This window comes from Colias philodice, chromosome 16 (genome assembly GCF_061535455.1).
Source record: "Colias philodice isolate Cphi_HAF_F1 chromosome 16, ilColPhil1 Martin Lab GWU primary, whole genome shotgun sequence".
In the NCBI taxonomy this organism is placed as follows: domain Eukaryota; kingdom Metazoa; phylum Arthropoda; class Insecta; order Lepidoptera; family Pieridae; genus Colias; species Colias philodice.
Genome location: NC_143101.1, coordinates 10,874,508 through 10,890,016, shown reverse-complemented (window position 1 = coordinate 10,890,016; position 15,509 = coordinate 10,874,508). Strand labels below are relative to the sequence as shown.

Below are 15,509 nucleotides of genomic sequence, written 5' to 3'. Positions count from 1 at the left end.
TTTATTTTAATTGTAATTATTGACAGGTATCTCCCCTATTGGGAGACCTAATAGTGTTAAGTTGACCATTTTTAACTATCAGTGACCTATTAATATTTTATATTTTATATTAATATTTTATATCTTATATTTATATCTGTGATATTAATTTTTAATTGTAATTATTGACAGGTATCTCCCCTATTGGGAGACCTAATAGTGTTAAGAATAAGTATTATTATTGACAGGGGTTTTTTTTTTTTTTTTTTTTTTTTTTTTTTTTTCTCTCCCCTAAGTCATCATGATCCACACTCCCCAGAGGCGTGCCAGTGACACGTTCACTATCTCCGAACCAGTGAAGAAGCCTGCAACACCTAAAAGTCGGACTGCAGAAGGGAAAGCCCTTCTGCTGAAAGGGAAAGCCCACCTGCGGGAGTCCCGAAATTTAAAGACTGATATAAAAGACGGGGTAATTACGGCGCTAGAAAGGATGTATGAAATAATAAAAGAGATTGAGTTTGAACTCACCAATGCCAGGGCTGGTAGTGGAGGGCGTAGTGGGGACCCTATACATCCCCCCCCGCCATCCGATGCTGGTCCCAGCGTAGTTGACGACGCATTGGTGACAAATCTGGACCTAAGTGAAGGAATGAAAGAAAGTATGAAAGAGATGATGACAAGAATGGAAGATATGAGAGTAAGCATGCGGGAGAATGAAAATAAAATGGACAAATTGAGCTCGCTTTTGGAGGGCAACATGACTGTCGCCAAAACGGCGAGTTATGCGGGCGTTGTCTCGAAGGGAGTCATAGAGAAACTCCCCGAAGCAAGAGCCCTGCATTCGGTCATGGTGTCATCCAAAGACGAACAAGAGACGGGTGATGAGGTGTTAGAAATGATCAGAAAGACTGTGGATGCAAAGGACGGATGGGTGAAAGTAGAGAGGGTAAGAAAGGTGAAGAACAGGAAGGTGGTCGTCGGCTGTGCGAATGAGGAAGAAAGAATCAAGGTGAAGGAAAGGCTGAGAAAGAATGAGGGATTAGTAGTGGAAGATGTAAAAAATAAGAGCCCTCTACTAGTCTTCAGGGATGTAATGAAATGCGAAGTTGACGATTTCGTCACAGCATTCAGTAATCAAAATGCAAGCATCCTTGAGGGCCTGAAGGGGGAAGAGAGAAAGGTAGAAGTAGCGTACGTGATGAAAGCAAGGAACCACCTCCAGAACCACGTAGTGGCCAGGGTGAGTCCACAGGTATGGAAGAGATGCACGAGTGAAGGATACGCCCATATAGGGCTAAGTAGAGTGAAAGTGATGGATCAAAGTCCGTTAGTGCAGTGCTCGCGCTGTCTTGGGTACGGGCATACGAGACGAATGTGTAGGGAGGAGAAGGAACGATGCAGCCACTGCGCTGGTCCTCACATGAAGACCGAGTGCGACAAGTGGCTGCGGGGAGAAGTGCCTCAATGCATCAACTGCATAAAGGCTAAGAAAGGCAGCGCAGAGCACAGCGCCTTTGACAGAGAGTGTACGGAAAGAAAGAGGTGGGATGCTCTGGCCAGATCGGCGGTAGCGTATTGCTAAGGTTGCCCAAGGTGAGTCCTTCCAGTACCGAATGCTGCAGGCCAATCTCCAGCGGAGCCAAATCGCCACACGGGAGCTACTGCTCGAAGCCACCAAGCGTAAGGCATGCGTAGCATTGCTGCAAGAGCCCTACGTTGGTGGGGCGAAAAGTATGAGGACATACAATGGAGTGAGGATCTTCCAGAGCGAAGGGGAAGGGGGTGGAGCAGTAAAGGCGTGTATTGTAGTACTCGACGACACACTGGATGTCGAACTACATACACGCCTTAGCAGTAACAACATCGTTGTGGCCACTCTCAGAACCAAAGCCTGGGAGATGATTGTAGTGTCCTTCTACTTCGAGCCCGATAAACCAGTGGGGCTCTACCTGGACCATCTTAGGCGGATAGGGAGAGAGCTGGGTATCCATAGGATGGTCCTGGGAGGCGATGCGAACGCAAAAAGCCCGTGGTGGGGTGGCGAAGTGGAAGACTCGCGAGGAAGAGATGTGTCTGCTGTACTGGAAGAAATGGGAATGCACATACTCAACACCGGGGACATCCCTACGTTCGATACCATCAGAGGTGGGAAAAGGTACTCTAGCTACGTGGATGTGACAGCGTGCTCCGACGATCTGCTGAACCGAGTGGACAACTGGAGGGTTGAGGAGAGTCTCACGAGCTCGGACCACAACGGCATATCCTTCGGCATCAGACAACATAAATCCACAGGCACGAACATAATACGAACTACACGCATATTTAACACACACAAGGCAAACTGGACTCAGTTTCATGAGAAACTGACCCAGCTGATGTCGGACAGACAATTAACTATACAAGACATAGACACAATACACAGCACACAACAAATAGATGACGCAATAGACAGATACACTGAAGCAATCACACAGACATGCAGAGACACAATGCCGACCAAAAAACACACACAGAAATTCACCTTGTCGTGGTGGAATGATGAGCTCGCGCAGATGAAGAAGCAGGTGGCCACGAGGAGACGCAGGATCCGAAACGCAGCACCTGATCGCAGAGACCGCGTGGTTGGATTGTACCTGGAAGAAAGAGAGATGTATGAAAAGGCAGTGAAAGAAGCGCAAGAGAAGAGTTGGAAGGAGTTTTGCCGGAAACAGGATAGGGAGGGGGTCTGGGAGGGCATCTACAGGGTGCTTAATAGAGCCACAGGGAGAGAGGAGGATCTGCCCCTTTCGAGGGGCGGTGAGACCCTCGATGCCCGGAGCTCGGCAGAACTGTTGGCGGAGACCTTCTACCCCGAGGACCAGGAAAGTGGTGAAAGTGAGGGACATCGTCGGGTGCGCGGGTGTGCGGAGTCCTTGGACACCGAACCACCGGCGGGCCCGGATGACCCTCCTTTCATCATGGAGGAGTTGAAGAGAGCCGTAAGGTCCTTCAACCCCAAGAAGGCCCCCGGGGCGGATGGCCTCACGGCCGACATCTGTCAGCACGCTGTGGATTGTAACCCGGGATGGTTCCTTGTGGTATCGCTGGACATAGAGGGAGCCTTCGACAGCGCCTGGTGGCCAGCCATAAAGGTGCGGTTGGCTGAAGTTGGGTGCCCGGGGAACGTGAGGCGGGTGATCAGCAGCTACCTGAGTGAAAGGGGAGTGAAAGTTAGATATGCGGGCGTGGAAGTGAGTAGGGGGACCAGCAAGGGGTGCGTGCAGGGATCCATAGGTGGACCAATCCTGTGGAACCTCTTGCTGGACCCTCTGCTATGGATGTTAGAGGAGATGGGAGTATTCTGTCAGGCGTTCGCCGACGACATAGTGTTGGTCTTTGAGGGGGATACGGCCCTTGAAATAGAAGGAAAAGCGAACCGTGTCCTAAACGAAATACACGAATGGGGTAAAGACAACAAATTAAATTTTGCACCACACAAAACTTGTGCCCTCCTTTCGACGAGGAGGTTAAAATATGACGTGCCACGGCTCGCTATGGGGAGTGTGGAAATTAAATATTTTTCACATATAAAAATACTGGGCCTTACAATTGACAGCGGCCTTACTTTCAACGCCCACGTCGGGACGGTATGCCAAAAGGCAATCGCCCGGTATAAACTCTTGGCTAGGGCAGCCAGAGTTGGTTGGGGACTTAGCCCAGATATTATTAGAACTATTTATGTAGCAGTTATCGAACCGACTATTATGTATGCATCGGCAGCGTGGGCACCCACCGTGGAAAAGATGGGGGTCCAAAAAAGGCTGAACACCGTGCAACGGGGTTTTGCCCAAAAAATCTGCAGAGCATATCGGACCGTCTCCCTGAACTCAGCTATGCTGTTGGCTGGGATACTCCCCCTTGACCTCAGAATACTCGAAGTCTCGAGATTATATGAGATCAAGAAGGGGGTGTCGCACCCAGCGTTGGGAGACAGGGAGGTGGAAAGAATGGCTCCGGCGATTGAGGACCCACATCCGGCAGAGCAGGAAGGGCTGGGGTTCGGGCTGGTGGACGAGGACTCGTATTCCGACGTGGCTAATAGCCACGTACATAGGATCTACACGGACGGCAGCAAGATTGAGGGTCGAGTCGGAGCCGCCCTTTCCGTATGGGAGGGGGAGGCCGAGACGAAGGCCGTCAAGCTTGCTTTGCCGCCGTATTGCACCGTCTACCAGGCCGAACTCCTAGCGCTCCAAAGAGCAGTAATTAGAGCCTGCAAGAGTGGAGTGGCGAAAGTCGGCATCTTCAGCGACTCCAGATCGGCCCTCCAGGCAGTCACACTCGGTTCCCCCCACCCCCTTGCTGTGCAAACAAGAGCGGCCCTCCGAAAAGCTGCTTCGCAGAGGCGGGAGGTCGCTCTGTTTTGGATCAAGGCGCACGCAGGGCTAAGGGGGAACGAAAGAGTGGACCAGTTAGCCAAGGAGGCCGCTCTGGGGTCGAAGAAGAAACCCGACTACGATCTGTGTCCTGTTTCATTCGTCAAGCGTATCCTGAGACGGGATACGATCGGGGAATGGGACAGGAGATATGATGTGGGGGAGACGGCTGGAGGCACGAAGCTCTTTTTCCCAAGCGCTGCTGCTGCATACAAAATAGTTCGGAAAATAGACATCACACACCACGCCACACAAGCACTGACTGGACACGGTGGATTCGCCTTCTACTTGAACAGATTCAAGCTGAAGGAGAATCCATCGTGCCTGTGTCAGCCCGGAGTCGACGAGACGGTTTCTCACCTGTTGCTCGAGTGTCCGATTTTTGCAAGAGATAGATATGTTATTGAGCAAAAATTGGGCATCGCGATGACGGGTGAGAATCTGCCTGCGGCCCTGGGGGATGATACGAGAACTGAATTCTTGGAATATTGTAAATACATTGTTGGGGTGGTTAACAAACGAAACTGTGATAAGCTGTGATGTTAGGGTTAAGTTTTATTGTTGTGCCGTGTTAATTTGTATATTTATTTGTATTGGTTTTTATTTTTATTGTAATGTTTAAATTGTTAATTTTAAAGTGACTTTTAATTATTGTATTTTATTATTATTTTGAAAATTTTATAGTATATTGTGAATTCGTATTTTAAAATTTTATTGTATTTTAATATTATGTGCCCATATTGTAAATAAAGAAAATTGTGTTTATTATTTGATTAAAGAAAATAAATGTCTCTAGACAATACTCTAGAGAAAAAGCAGACAACACCCTGCGATGGCGGGTGCTTTTAAAAAAAAAAAAAAAAAAAAAAAAAACCTAACCTAACCTAACCTAACCTAACCTAACCTAACCTAACCTAACCTAACCTAACCTAACCTACCCACCTTAAGAGGTGAGGTTTCTGTAAGAGTTAGGTTAGTTTTGGTTAGGTTTCTACAAAAAGTTAGTTTAGTGTACGTGAGGTTGCTGAAAAAGCTAGGTTAGTTTAGGTGATGTTTCTAATATAGTTAGGTTTGTTTTGGTTAGGTTAATGTCAAAGTTAGGTTAGTTTGGGTTAGGTTAATGTCAAAGTTAGGTTAGTTTAGGTTAGGTTAATGGCAAAGTTAGGTTAGTTTGGGTTAGGTTTCTTTAAAAGTTAGCTTAGGTTAGCTTAGGTTTCTGTAATAGTTAGGTTAGTTTAGGTTAGGTTAATGTCAAAGTTAGGTTAGTTTAGGTTAGGTTAATGTCAAAGTTAGGTTAGTTTAGGTTAGGTTGATGTCAAAGTTAGGTTAGTTTATGTTAGGTTAATGTCAAAGTTAGGTTAGTTTGGGTTAGGTTTCTTTAAAGGTTAGGTTAGGTTAGGTTTCTGTAATAGTTAGGTTAGTTTAGGTTAGGTTAATGTCAAAGTTAGGTTAGTTTATGTTAGGTTAATGTCAAAGTTAGGTTAGTTTGGGTTAGGTTTCTTTAAAGGTTAGGTTAGGTTAGGTTTCTGTAATAGTTAGGTTAGTTTAGGTTAGGTTAATGTCAAAGTTAGGTTAGTTTCGGTTAGGTTAATGTCAAAGTTAGGTTAGTTTATGTTTGGTTAATGTCAAAGTTAGGTTAGTTTGGGTTAGGTTTCTTTAAAGGTTAGGTTAGGTTAGGTTTCTGTAATAGTTAGGTTAGTTTAGGTTAGGTTAATGTCAAAGTTAGGTTAGTTTCGGTTAGGTTAATGTCAAAGTTAGGTTAGTTTAGGTTAGGTTAATGGCAAAGTTAGGTTAGGTTTCTGCCCTGGGTAGGCCTCTTTAACAACTTTAAAAAAAAAAAAAAAAAAAAAAAAAACAGCAACTTAAAATATTTCTGTAGCCTTTTGTAGAAGTCTAAATTCAAAAATTTTTAAATATTCTTCTTCAGTTATCATTTTGCTATTAGAAAAAAAATTAAAAAAAATAGGTATAAAATTGTGCAAACCGAGTTGATGTGCCTAAGAGATGTGGACTGGGAGGGTGGGTGGGCGCTGCGTTTCGTTTTTCGCCGATTTCTCCTAAACCGCTGGGCGGATTTTTACAAATTTGGTATCAAATGAAAAGACTTTTTGGGCCGCATCGCTGGACACCAAATTGAATGGGGTGCATAGCCCAGTTCAATAGATATGAGAGGTGGCTCCGAACGTGATTTTCCTCATTTTCTCCTAAACAGGTAAGCAAATCCTCATGAAATTATTATCAAACGATAGATCTCGTTATTGCGCATCCGTAGACACCAAAATCAAGAATATTCATTTACTGGTTAATTAATTATTAGAGGGAGAGATTTAGCACTTTTGGAAGTAATTTTCCCCTACTCCTCCCCAGCGGGTTGATAAATTTTCACAATATTAGTTTCAAATAAAAGTTCTTATGGATGCGCATCTATACATACCAAATTTAATGAAATTGATCAAACGGTTAATAAAATATATAAGAGATAAGATTTTAACGCTAATCCGCACTATAAAACTCGGTTGAAAAATAATTATTATGTAGTTATTTTGTTATTTACTTTTATTTTTATTTAAGACACTCTGTCTAACTATTTACTGAAGTATTTAGGGTAAAAACAACAAAAACTTCACGTAAACAAATAAAATAAAATAAAATTATTCTGTTTTAAAATTGTTATATTATGTAGTTAAATGTATTATATTATAATATAAAAATGTAAAAAAAATAAGCTGTAACTACCTTTTATAACTACTATCCTCCGAAAACAGTAATTTACAAGAATAAAGAATAATAATAATTAATTTTTACATATTGATATCTTAATTGTTTTTAAATATAAAAAAAATACACTACAAATCCACACAATACATCTAAATAGGGTATATAAATTATAATATCATCTGATGTCGATAATTCGCAGATAAACTATAAAAAAAATAATAAGCATGCCCACCCGGGCTCGAACCTCGGACCTTTTGGGTGGACTTTAATCACAGACTGCTGCTGCGTTTATTAAAGTTTTTCATCCATCGCATAGATGGCCTTGTTTCCAAATATAAACATTTTCATTATATCTATCGGTAATCATAATAATACGCATAAATAGATAAAAATTAATTTAATGTAGACTTTATTTTAATCATCATTTCTATAGTACAGTCCTAAAAATGACTAAATGGTGTTCACGACAGATCGTTCGATATAATTAATATTACTTGAGTAAGGTGATAATAGATGGCGGTAATTTATTTGTATTATTTCTGCATCACACTATAATTATTTTTTCTCGAGTCCATATATTGAAGGGCCAGTATAATTTTATTCCAATTTTATTTTACACCCTCCACCTCCTCCGCCGTCGTTGCGCCCGCCGCGACCAGCAAGACTATGACTGCGACCGATACTGCTGCTTCTGTTTCCCCCTCTGCTGCTGCCGGCACTGCAAGCGCCGCGCCACCTACCAAACAGCCCAACCGCTACCCCCCTCTTATAGTGGAGACACTGCCCGACTGGCCGACCCACTTTAGGGAGCTAAAAAAGGTCCTCGGGCACACTCCTAACGGACGTCCATTTGGCAAGGGTGTCCGTTTTATACCAAAGACAGACCAGGAGTTCCGACTCATCCAGCGCTATCTTACGCAGCTGGAGAGCAACACCGGAATCTCTTGGTTCTGCTACTCGCTGCCCGCTGAGAGAAGCGTGAAAGTAGCGATCCGTGGTCTGCCGGCTAACACAGAACCGGCACTAGTGGAGACAGAGCTGCGCGAGCTCGGGTTTATTCCGGAACACGTGCGTGCAATCCCTGCTCGTCCAGGTAGGCCGGGCTGTCTGATGTTCGCGCAACTGCAGCGGACTCCGGACCTCATCCCAGGCATTTATGAGGTGAGCGAACTGCTCTGTATGCCTGGGATCACAATTGAGGCATGGCGCGGCAGAAAGGGGCCAGCGCAATGCCATCGATGCCAGCAATTCAGGCATTCCTCCCAAAATTGCCACCGGCCAATAGCCTGTGTGCGTTGCGGTGACAACCACCCGGCAAAGGAATGCCAGCGTCCGCGCGAGGAACCACCAACGTGCGCCAACTGCGGCGGCGCCCACACGGCAAATAACGCGACCTGTCCGATATTCCGGAAGGAGACGCGCAACCGCCGAGCGGGCACCGTCGCGCGCACTGCTACAAATGCGCGCGCGCCCGCAACTGAAGCCGATGCACCTGGCTCGCTCATGGCTGCTGCCAACCAGCCAGGTCCGACGACTAAACGCCGCCGTAAGCGTGGCAAACGCACCCAAACGCGGCCGCCAGCAGCACAGCCTGCGGCGCCACATTCGGCAGCGCCAGCCACTGCTCCACCGGCTGTTCTGCCGGTAGCATCTACCTCTAGGCCGCGCTCTGCACCACCAGCTGCGCCGCAGCCTACGCAGCGTAGCAAGAAGTCCAAGCCCTCCGTGGTCGCCGCCCCCATACAGGGGACGAAGGCGAAGCGTGTGATGCCGCTGGACCCCAGACTGACTAAGGTTATCAGCACTCTTAATCAGGTGCTGGTGGCTATCCAAGAACAGCGTGACCCAATACCGCTGATCTTGGGCTGCATCGCGGAGCTCTGTGCCTCTTATGTCTGAGCTCCGCATCGCATTTTGGAACGCCGACGGGCTCTCAGCGCAAAAAGCCCGTCTCTTCAAAACCTTGCTCTGTCAACGTCAAGTGGATATCGGCCTGGTTAACGAAACACACCTCCGACCGGTAGACAAGTTGAAGGTTTCCGGATACTATGTCTATCGGGAGGACCACACCTCGCCGATCGGGACTGCTTACAGGGGATTAGCAGTCCTGGTCCGTCGGAATGTCATTCACCAACTACTTCCAGTACCTCAGTTACAGTCGTCGTACGCCCTCGGCGTAGAAATCTGTGTAGACCGCCAGCCCACTCGTGTGTTCGCCTTTTACAAGCCGCCGCAGAATCGACTCGCAGTGGCTGATGTCCGAACCTTGCTGGACTCGCCGCTGCCCACGATCCTCGCTGGCGACTTCAATGCGAAACACACGGCGTGGAACTCCAACACCGTAAGCCCGGACGGCAGACGCCTCCTGGACGACGCAGACCGCCACGGCTATGAAGTGCTAGGACCAGAGGTCCCAACGCACTACCCGTACTGTGCAGCCCACACTCCGGACGTCATCGACATAGCAGTTGCTCGTGGCCTCGCCGCCGCACCGTCGCTTGACGTCCTGGATGACCACCTCATTTCAGACCACCAAGCCGTCCTCATGACGCTGACACTGTCTCCGATGACAACATCAATGCCTTCTCCGAAACATCGCCAAGACTGGAGAGTCTTCGCCGAACACATGGCTGAACATTCTCCGTCCTTTAGAGTCGAGAGCCCTGCAGACGTCGACCGACTCGCCACGGACTTCAGCGCAGTCTTGTCAAATGCGCTTCGCGAGTCCAGACTCGACGCTGCATCCACTCGCAAGAAACCCCAGCTCCCTGCCTACATACAAGCGATGTTAGAGGAGAAGAGGAAGCTGCGAAGACTATGGCAAAATCTGCGATGCCCGACCATGAAGACGCGGCTGAACGCTCTGGCAGCCAAGATTTCAGACGCACTGGAAACGGTAGCAGTCGAATCTTGGCACACCGCCATCGAGCGAGCCGGCGATGACTGGTCCGGCATGCACCGCCTTTGCCGCCAGCTCTCCAGGAAGCCCCCTCCGATTAGACCCCTCATGGCCGGTGACGGAACCCCACGTTACCGCGCCGAGGATCGAGCGGAGATTTTTGCAGACTTCCTGGAGACGCAGTTTACGCCTAATACGACCGCGAATGTGCAGCACGTAGAGACCATCGAGCGACAGGTGAAGGATTACTTCGAACCGCCGATACCACCGACAGAAGACCCCGTCGTGTTCTCTCCTGGACGAGTCCAAAGGATGATTCGACGAACTAAACTACGCAAAGCCCCCGGCCCGGACCGAGTCACCAATGAAGCCCTGCGTCACCTTCCTCCGCGAGCCATCGCGACGCTGACGCGGCTCTTTAACGGAATCCTCCGTACCGGGCACTTTCCATCTACGTGGAAGCTCGGCCGAGTCATCCTACTTCCCAAACAAGGTAAAAATATCTTGCTACCCGAGAGCTACCGTCCCATCACCCTTCTGTCGTCAACCTCGAAAGTCTTCGAGAAGCTACTGCTGCTGCACATGACGCCCCACCTTCAGCCACGCGACGAACAGTTCGGTTTCCGCGCCGAACACTCCACCACTCTACAAGTGGCGAGAGTACTGCACCACCTCGCTGCCGCCTACAACAAGCGAGAACAATCGGTTGCAGTACTCCTCGATATGGAGAAAGCGTTCGACCGCGTATGGCACACCGGACTCATCTACAAGCTGTCCACGTCTACTACTCCGCGTCGAGTAGTTAAGACTGTGGCTACCTTCCTGCAAGACAGACGTTTTCAAGTGGCGGTTGAAAATGCTCTGTCCACAGAGCGCCCCATCCGAGCCGGTGTGCCCCAGGGAAGCTGCCTGTCGCCCGTCTGCTATAGCAGATACACGGACGACATCCCAGTCGCTGGCGGAGCCATCCTAGCGTTGTATGCCGACGACGCTGCGTTTATTACCACCTCGCTGAACGCCAAGCATGCATCGGTAAAGATGCAGCGAGCACTGGATGCACTTCCCTCATGGCTGGAGGACTGGAGACTCAAGGTCAACGTGGGGAAAACTCAGGCGATTTCCATCGGACGGGCGCGCCTCCTGCCGCCCCCGGTGTCTCTCATGGGCGAGAATATCGAATGGTCACCGACGGCCAAGTACCTTGGTGTGACCATTGACAAGACACTCTCGATGCGGCCCCATGTGAAGAACGTGGTTGCCCAGACGCGCGCCGTGCGGAACATACTCCGCCCCATGCTGGCGTCTCACCTGCCTCTCCGTACGAAGCTGTGCATTTACAAAGCCTACGTTCGCACGCGACTCACCTATGCGGCCCCTGCGTGGTTCGCGCTGACCAATGAGACGGACCGCAAGTCGCTGCGAGCGCAGCAGTCGCTAGCGCTCCGCACCATCTCCGGAGCACCACGCTTCGTACGGAATCAGGTCATCTCCAGGGACCTGCGCATGGAGAGCCTGGACGACTTCGTTCGTCGCCTGAGTTCCTCTATGTTCGCGCGCGCCGACGGAGCGCGATCCCAGCATTTGCAGGGCATCGCGCCATACCATCGGAGACCGCCGGACATAAGAGGCCTACCACGTGACCTAGTCTCCTAGGACACGACCGCTTCCTCGCCGCTGGCTGATGGGCGCCCCCCGGCACCTTGCCGGCGGGCTCGACCTCGCTAAGTGGCGGGTGGCTTCACCCACGGACATTCCTCCCTGCAGCAGCTAGCAGATCGCCCGCGATAACACGCGGGCTCGATCGCACTGCAGCAGGACACCTCCCGGACACGACACCTCGGACCATTAGGTCCCACCCAGTGCCCCGCCTGTAGTTGCAGGCGGCGTTGCCACCACTGAAAGGGGCCGTCGCCCCGAACAGTTACCCCGAGGCCTGTGAAGGCCTGCGTGGAAGACCCCGCGATCGATTTTATTCCAAAATTAAAAGTTAGGTTGGTTCTTTAGTTCTTTGGTTCTTTGGTCTTTGGTCTTTGGTCTTTGGTCTTTGGTCTTTGGTCTTTGGTTTCGTAATTCGTTATTACTTGTCCTAGACAGTTCTGGGTTGATTGGTCTAAACTCTAAATTAAGAAATGTCGTTTACCTAATTGTTTGTTAGAAATTTAGAAATTAAGAGCGTTGTTCAAAGCGTACCGTCCGGCATGCCACAGAACAATAAATATAGGTAATACCGGCCGTAATTACTGAACGCAAGCACGATATTACGATAATGTATAATGTACTACAGTCTACAGCTGTGGTTCATATCAAGCCGTATTTTGAATAATTTTAAATAATTGAAATATAAAGACGGGAGTCTAATAATTTTACTAATAACTAGCAATGCCCTGCGGTTTCACTCGCATAGATAGCGATATCTTGACAGTGAAAAGTCTACTATAGGTCGGGTCGGACCATAGGTTTAATTTTTAATCACTTGAAAAAAACCCTTTACCCCGTCCCGCACTACGGCCTGCTCGAACAGTATACCTACTATTTTCTGTAGATTGACACTTTTAAAAATTCGTTATAATATCTTTTGAATGGAATATCCAATTCTTTTCATTTAAAAAGTATTTTGCTGGTATTGAAACAGTCTATAATAAAACATCATTTAATGGGATAAGGATTAATATATGTGTATGGATAACATGGTTTGATTACTGTCGGAACTTCTATTTACTTTGAAAACGTAAAAAAGTTGTTGTAGTAACATAACTACTGAAGATGGACATAATATGGTATCGCGGACTTTCTTGTAGATATTGATCCATTCTATAGTATTATAGAATGGATCAATATCTATCGTAGAACATTTTGCACGCCTCATAAGCGAAGCGTTGAGGTGGGTACTAGTACTACTGTCACTTCGCGCAAAACATCTGATTTTTCAAACTTAAAATGTCTTTATGTATCATACATTGCACTTGTAAGATAATACATACACACACATATTAAGAAAAAACACTATTTTTAACGTTCATGATATTTTTGATGTCATTTTTGTTATTTAAACTAGTTAAAAAACAGTTTAAAAAAGTTCTGTCTTGGACGTCCGTGTGTCTGTATGTGCGGATCCTTTTTCTTGTTAACACGATAGCGACCGAAATACTTTACTAATCGAGTCTTTTTTTTTTCTCTTACGCTTGAGTATGCTCAGGAATAGAACCCTTTCATTTTTCAGGGTCTGATTCGATGTGGTTTAATTGTTATTAAATAAACAAAAATAATAATTAATAAATATTTATTAAAAAAAAATTATGAGGCGTGCACTTTTGGATTTTCCAAATTATTGCACGCCTCATAAGCGAAGCGTTGAGGTGGGTACTACTGTCACTTCGCGCAAAACATCTGATTTTTCAAACTTAAAATGTCTTTATGTATCATACATTGCACTTGTAAGATAATACATACACACACATATTAAGAAAAAACACTATTTTTAACATTCATGATATTTTTGATGTCATTTTTGTTATTTAAACTAGTTAAAAAACAGTTTAAAAAAGTTCTGTCTTGGACGTCCGTGTGTCTGTATGTGCGGATCCTTTTTCTTGTTAACACGATAGCGACCGAAATACTTTACTAATCGAGTCTTTTTTTTTTCTCTTACGCTTGAGTATGCTCAGGAATAGAACCCTTTCATTTTTCAGGGTCTGATTCGATGTAGTTTAATTGTTATTAAATAAACAAAAATAATAATTAATAAATAATTATTAAAAAAAAATTATGAGGCGTGCACTTTTGGATTTTCCAAATTATTTTTGTTCTATCTTCCATAGATTCCGCAGCGCACGCGATGACAGAACTTTTATTGAGGAATTTTTTACACCTTGGGTTACATTATTGCATTTTTGGTAAGGATCTCTATTTTTTTTCAAAATGTATGCCTATGTTGTTCAGTGAAGATGCAGCTTTCTAATGGTGAAAGAATTTTTGAAATCGGTCCAGTAGTTTATGCGTGAAAACCATACATACATACATAATTACAAACTTTTCCTCTTTATAATAATATTAGTATAGATATGTCTTCTGCGTAAAGCTTCGATCATAAATTCCAAAAACGGCCTGTGAAAAAACTTTTATACCTAATGGAAAAACCACAGGGAAAAACTATACACAAAAATTCTATAAATCAGGAAAATTTCCATAAGTCGGGAAAATTTCTATAAGCTGGAAAATTTCCATAAGAAAGGAAAATTGCTATACGTTAGGAAAATTTCTATACGGCAGGAAAATTTATATAGATAAGGAAAATTTGTATAAGTCAGGAAAATGTTTATTAGTCAGGAAAATTTCTATAAACAAGGAAAATTTCTATACGTAAGGAAAATTTCTGTCAGGAAAATTTATATATGGCAGGAAAATTTATACAGATAAGGAAAATTTGTATAAGTCAGAAAAAGTTTCTAAGCCAGGAAAATTTCTATACGCCAGGAAAATTTCTATAAGAAAGGAAAATTAAAGACAGGAAAATTTCCAAAGGCCGGAAAATTTCTATACTTCAGGAAAATTTCTATACGCCAGGAAAATTTCTCTTTACCTCAAAAATGTTTTTTAATCCAGGAAAATTTCTATACGCCAGGAAAATTTCCATAAGAAAGGAAAATTAAAGACAGGAAAATTTCCATAAGTCCGGAAAATTTCTATACGTCAGGAAAATTTCTATACGTCAGGAAAATTTCTATATACCAGGGAAATTTCTATACGTCAAGAAAATTTCTATGTCAGGAAAATTTCTATACGTCAGGAAATTTTCTATACGCCAGGAAAATTTCTATACGTCGGGAAAATTTCTATAAAAGAGGAAAATTTCTATAAGTCAGGAAAATTTCTATATGTTAGGAATATTTGTATAGATAAGGAAAATTTTTATAAGTCAGGAAAATGTTTATAAGCTAGGAAAATTTAAGACAGGAAACTTTCCATAAGTCCGGAAAATTTCTATACGTCAGGAAAATTTCTATACGCCAGGAAAATATATGTAAGGAAAATTTGTATTGAAGTCAGGAAAATGTTTATAAGCCAGGAAAATTTATATGCCAGGAAAATTACCATAAGAAAGGAAATTTAAAGACAGGAAAATTTCCATAAGTCCGGAAAATTTCTATACGTCAGGAAATTTTCTATACGCCAGGAAATTTTCTATACGTCGGGAAAATTTCTATAAACGGAAAATTTCTATGTCAGGAAAATTTCTATACGTTAGGAAAATTTGTATAGATAAGGAAAATTTTTATAAGTCAGGAAAATGTTTATAAGCCAGGAAAATTTAAGACAGGAAACTTTCCACAAGTCCGGAAAATTTATATACGTCAGGAAAATTTCTTTACGTCGGGAAAATTTCTTTAAGCTAGAAAAATTTCTATAAGTCAGGAAAATTTCTATATGTTAGGAAAATTTATAAAGATAAGGAAAATTTGTATAAGTCAGGAAAATGTTTATAAGCCAGGAAAATTTAC

At 44.9% G+C, this 15,509-nt stretch overlaps 1 protein-coding gene across 1 annotated transcript; it reads left to right on the top strand.

Annotated features, from left to right (window-relative positions):
* On the top strand, nt 1-1,561 carry LOC149481977 (uncharacterized). The gene has a single exon (XM_089705203.1). The coding sequence runs from the start codon at nt 281-283 to the stop codon at nt 1,559-1,561; it is 1,281 nt and encodes a 426-aa protein (XP_089561329.1). The 5' UTR covers nt 1-280.
* Nucleotides 1,562-15,509: the final 13,948 nt, after the last annotated feature.

Coding starts and splice junctions, on each gene's coding strand:
- LOC149481977 (XM_089705203.1), top strand. CDS start 281: ATGATCCACACTCCCCAGAGGCGTGCCAGTGACACGTTCACTATCTCC.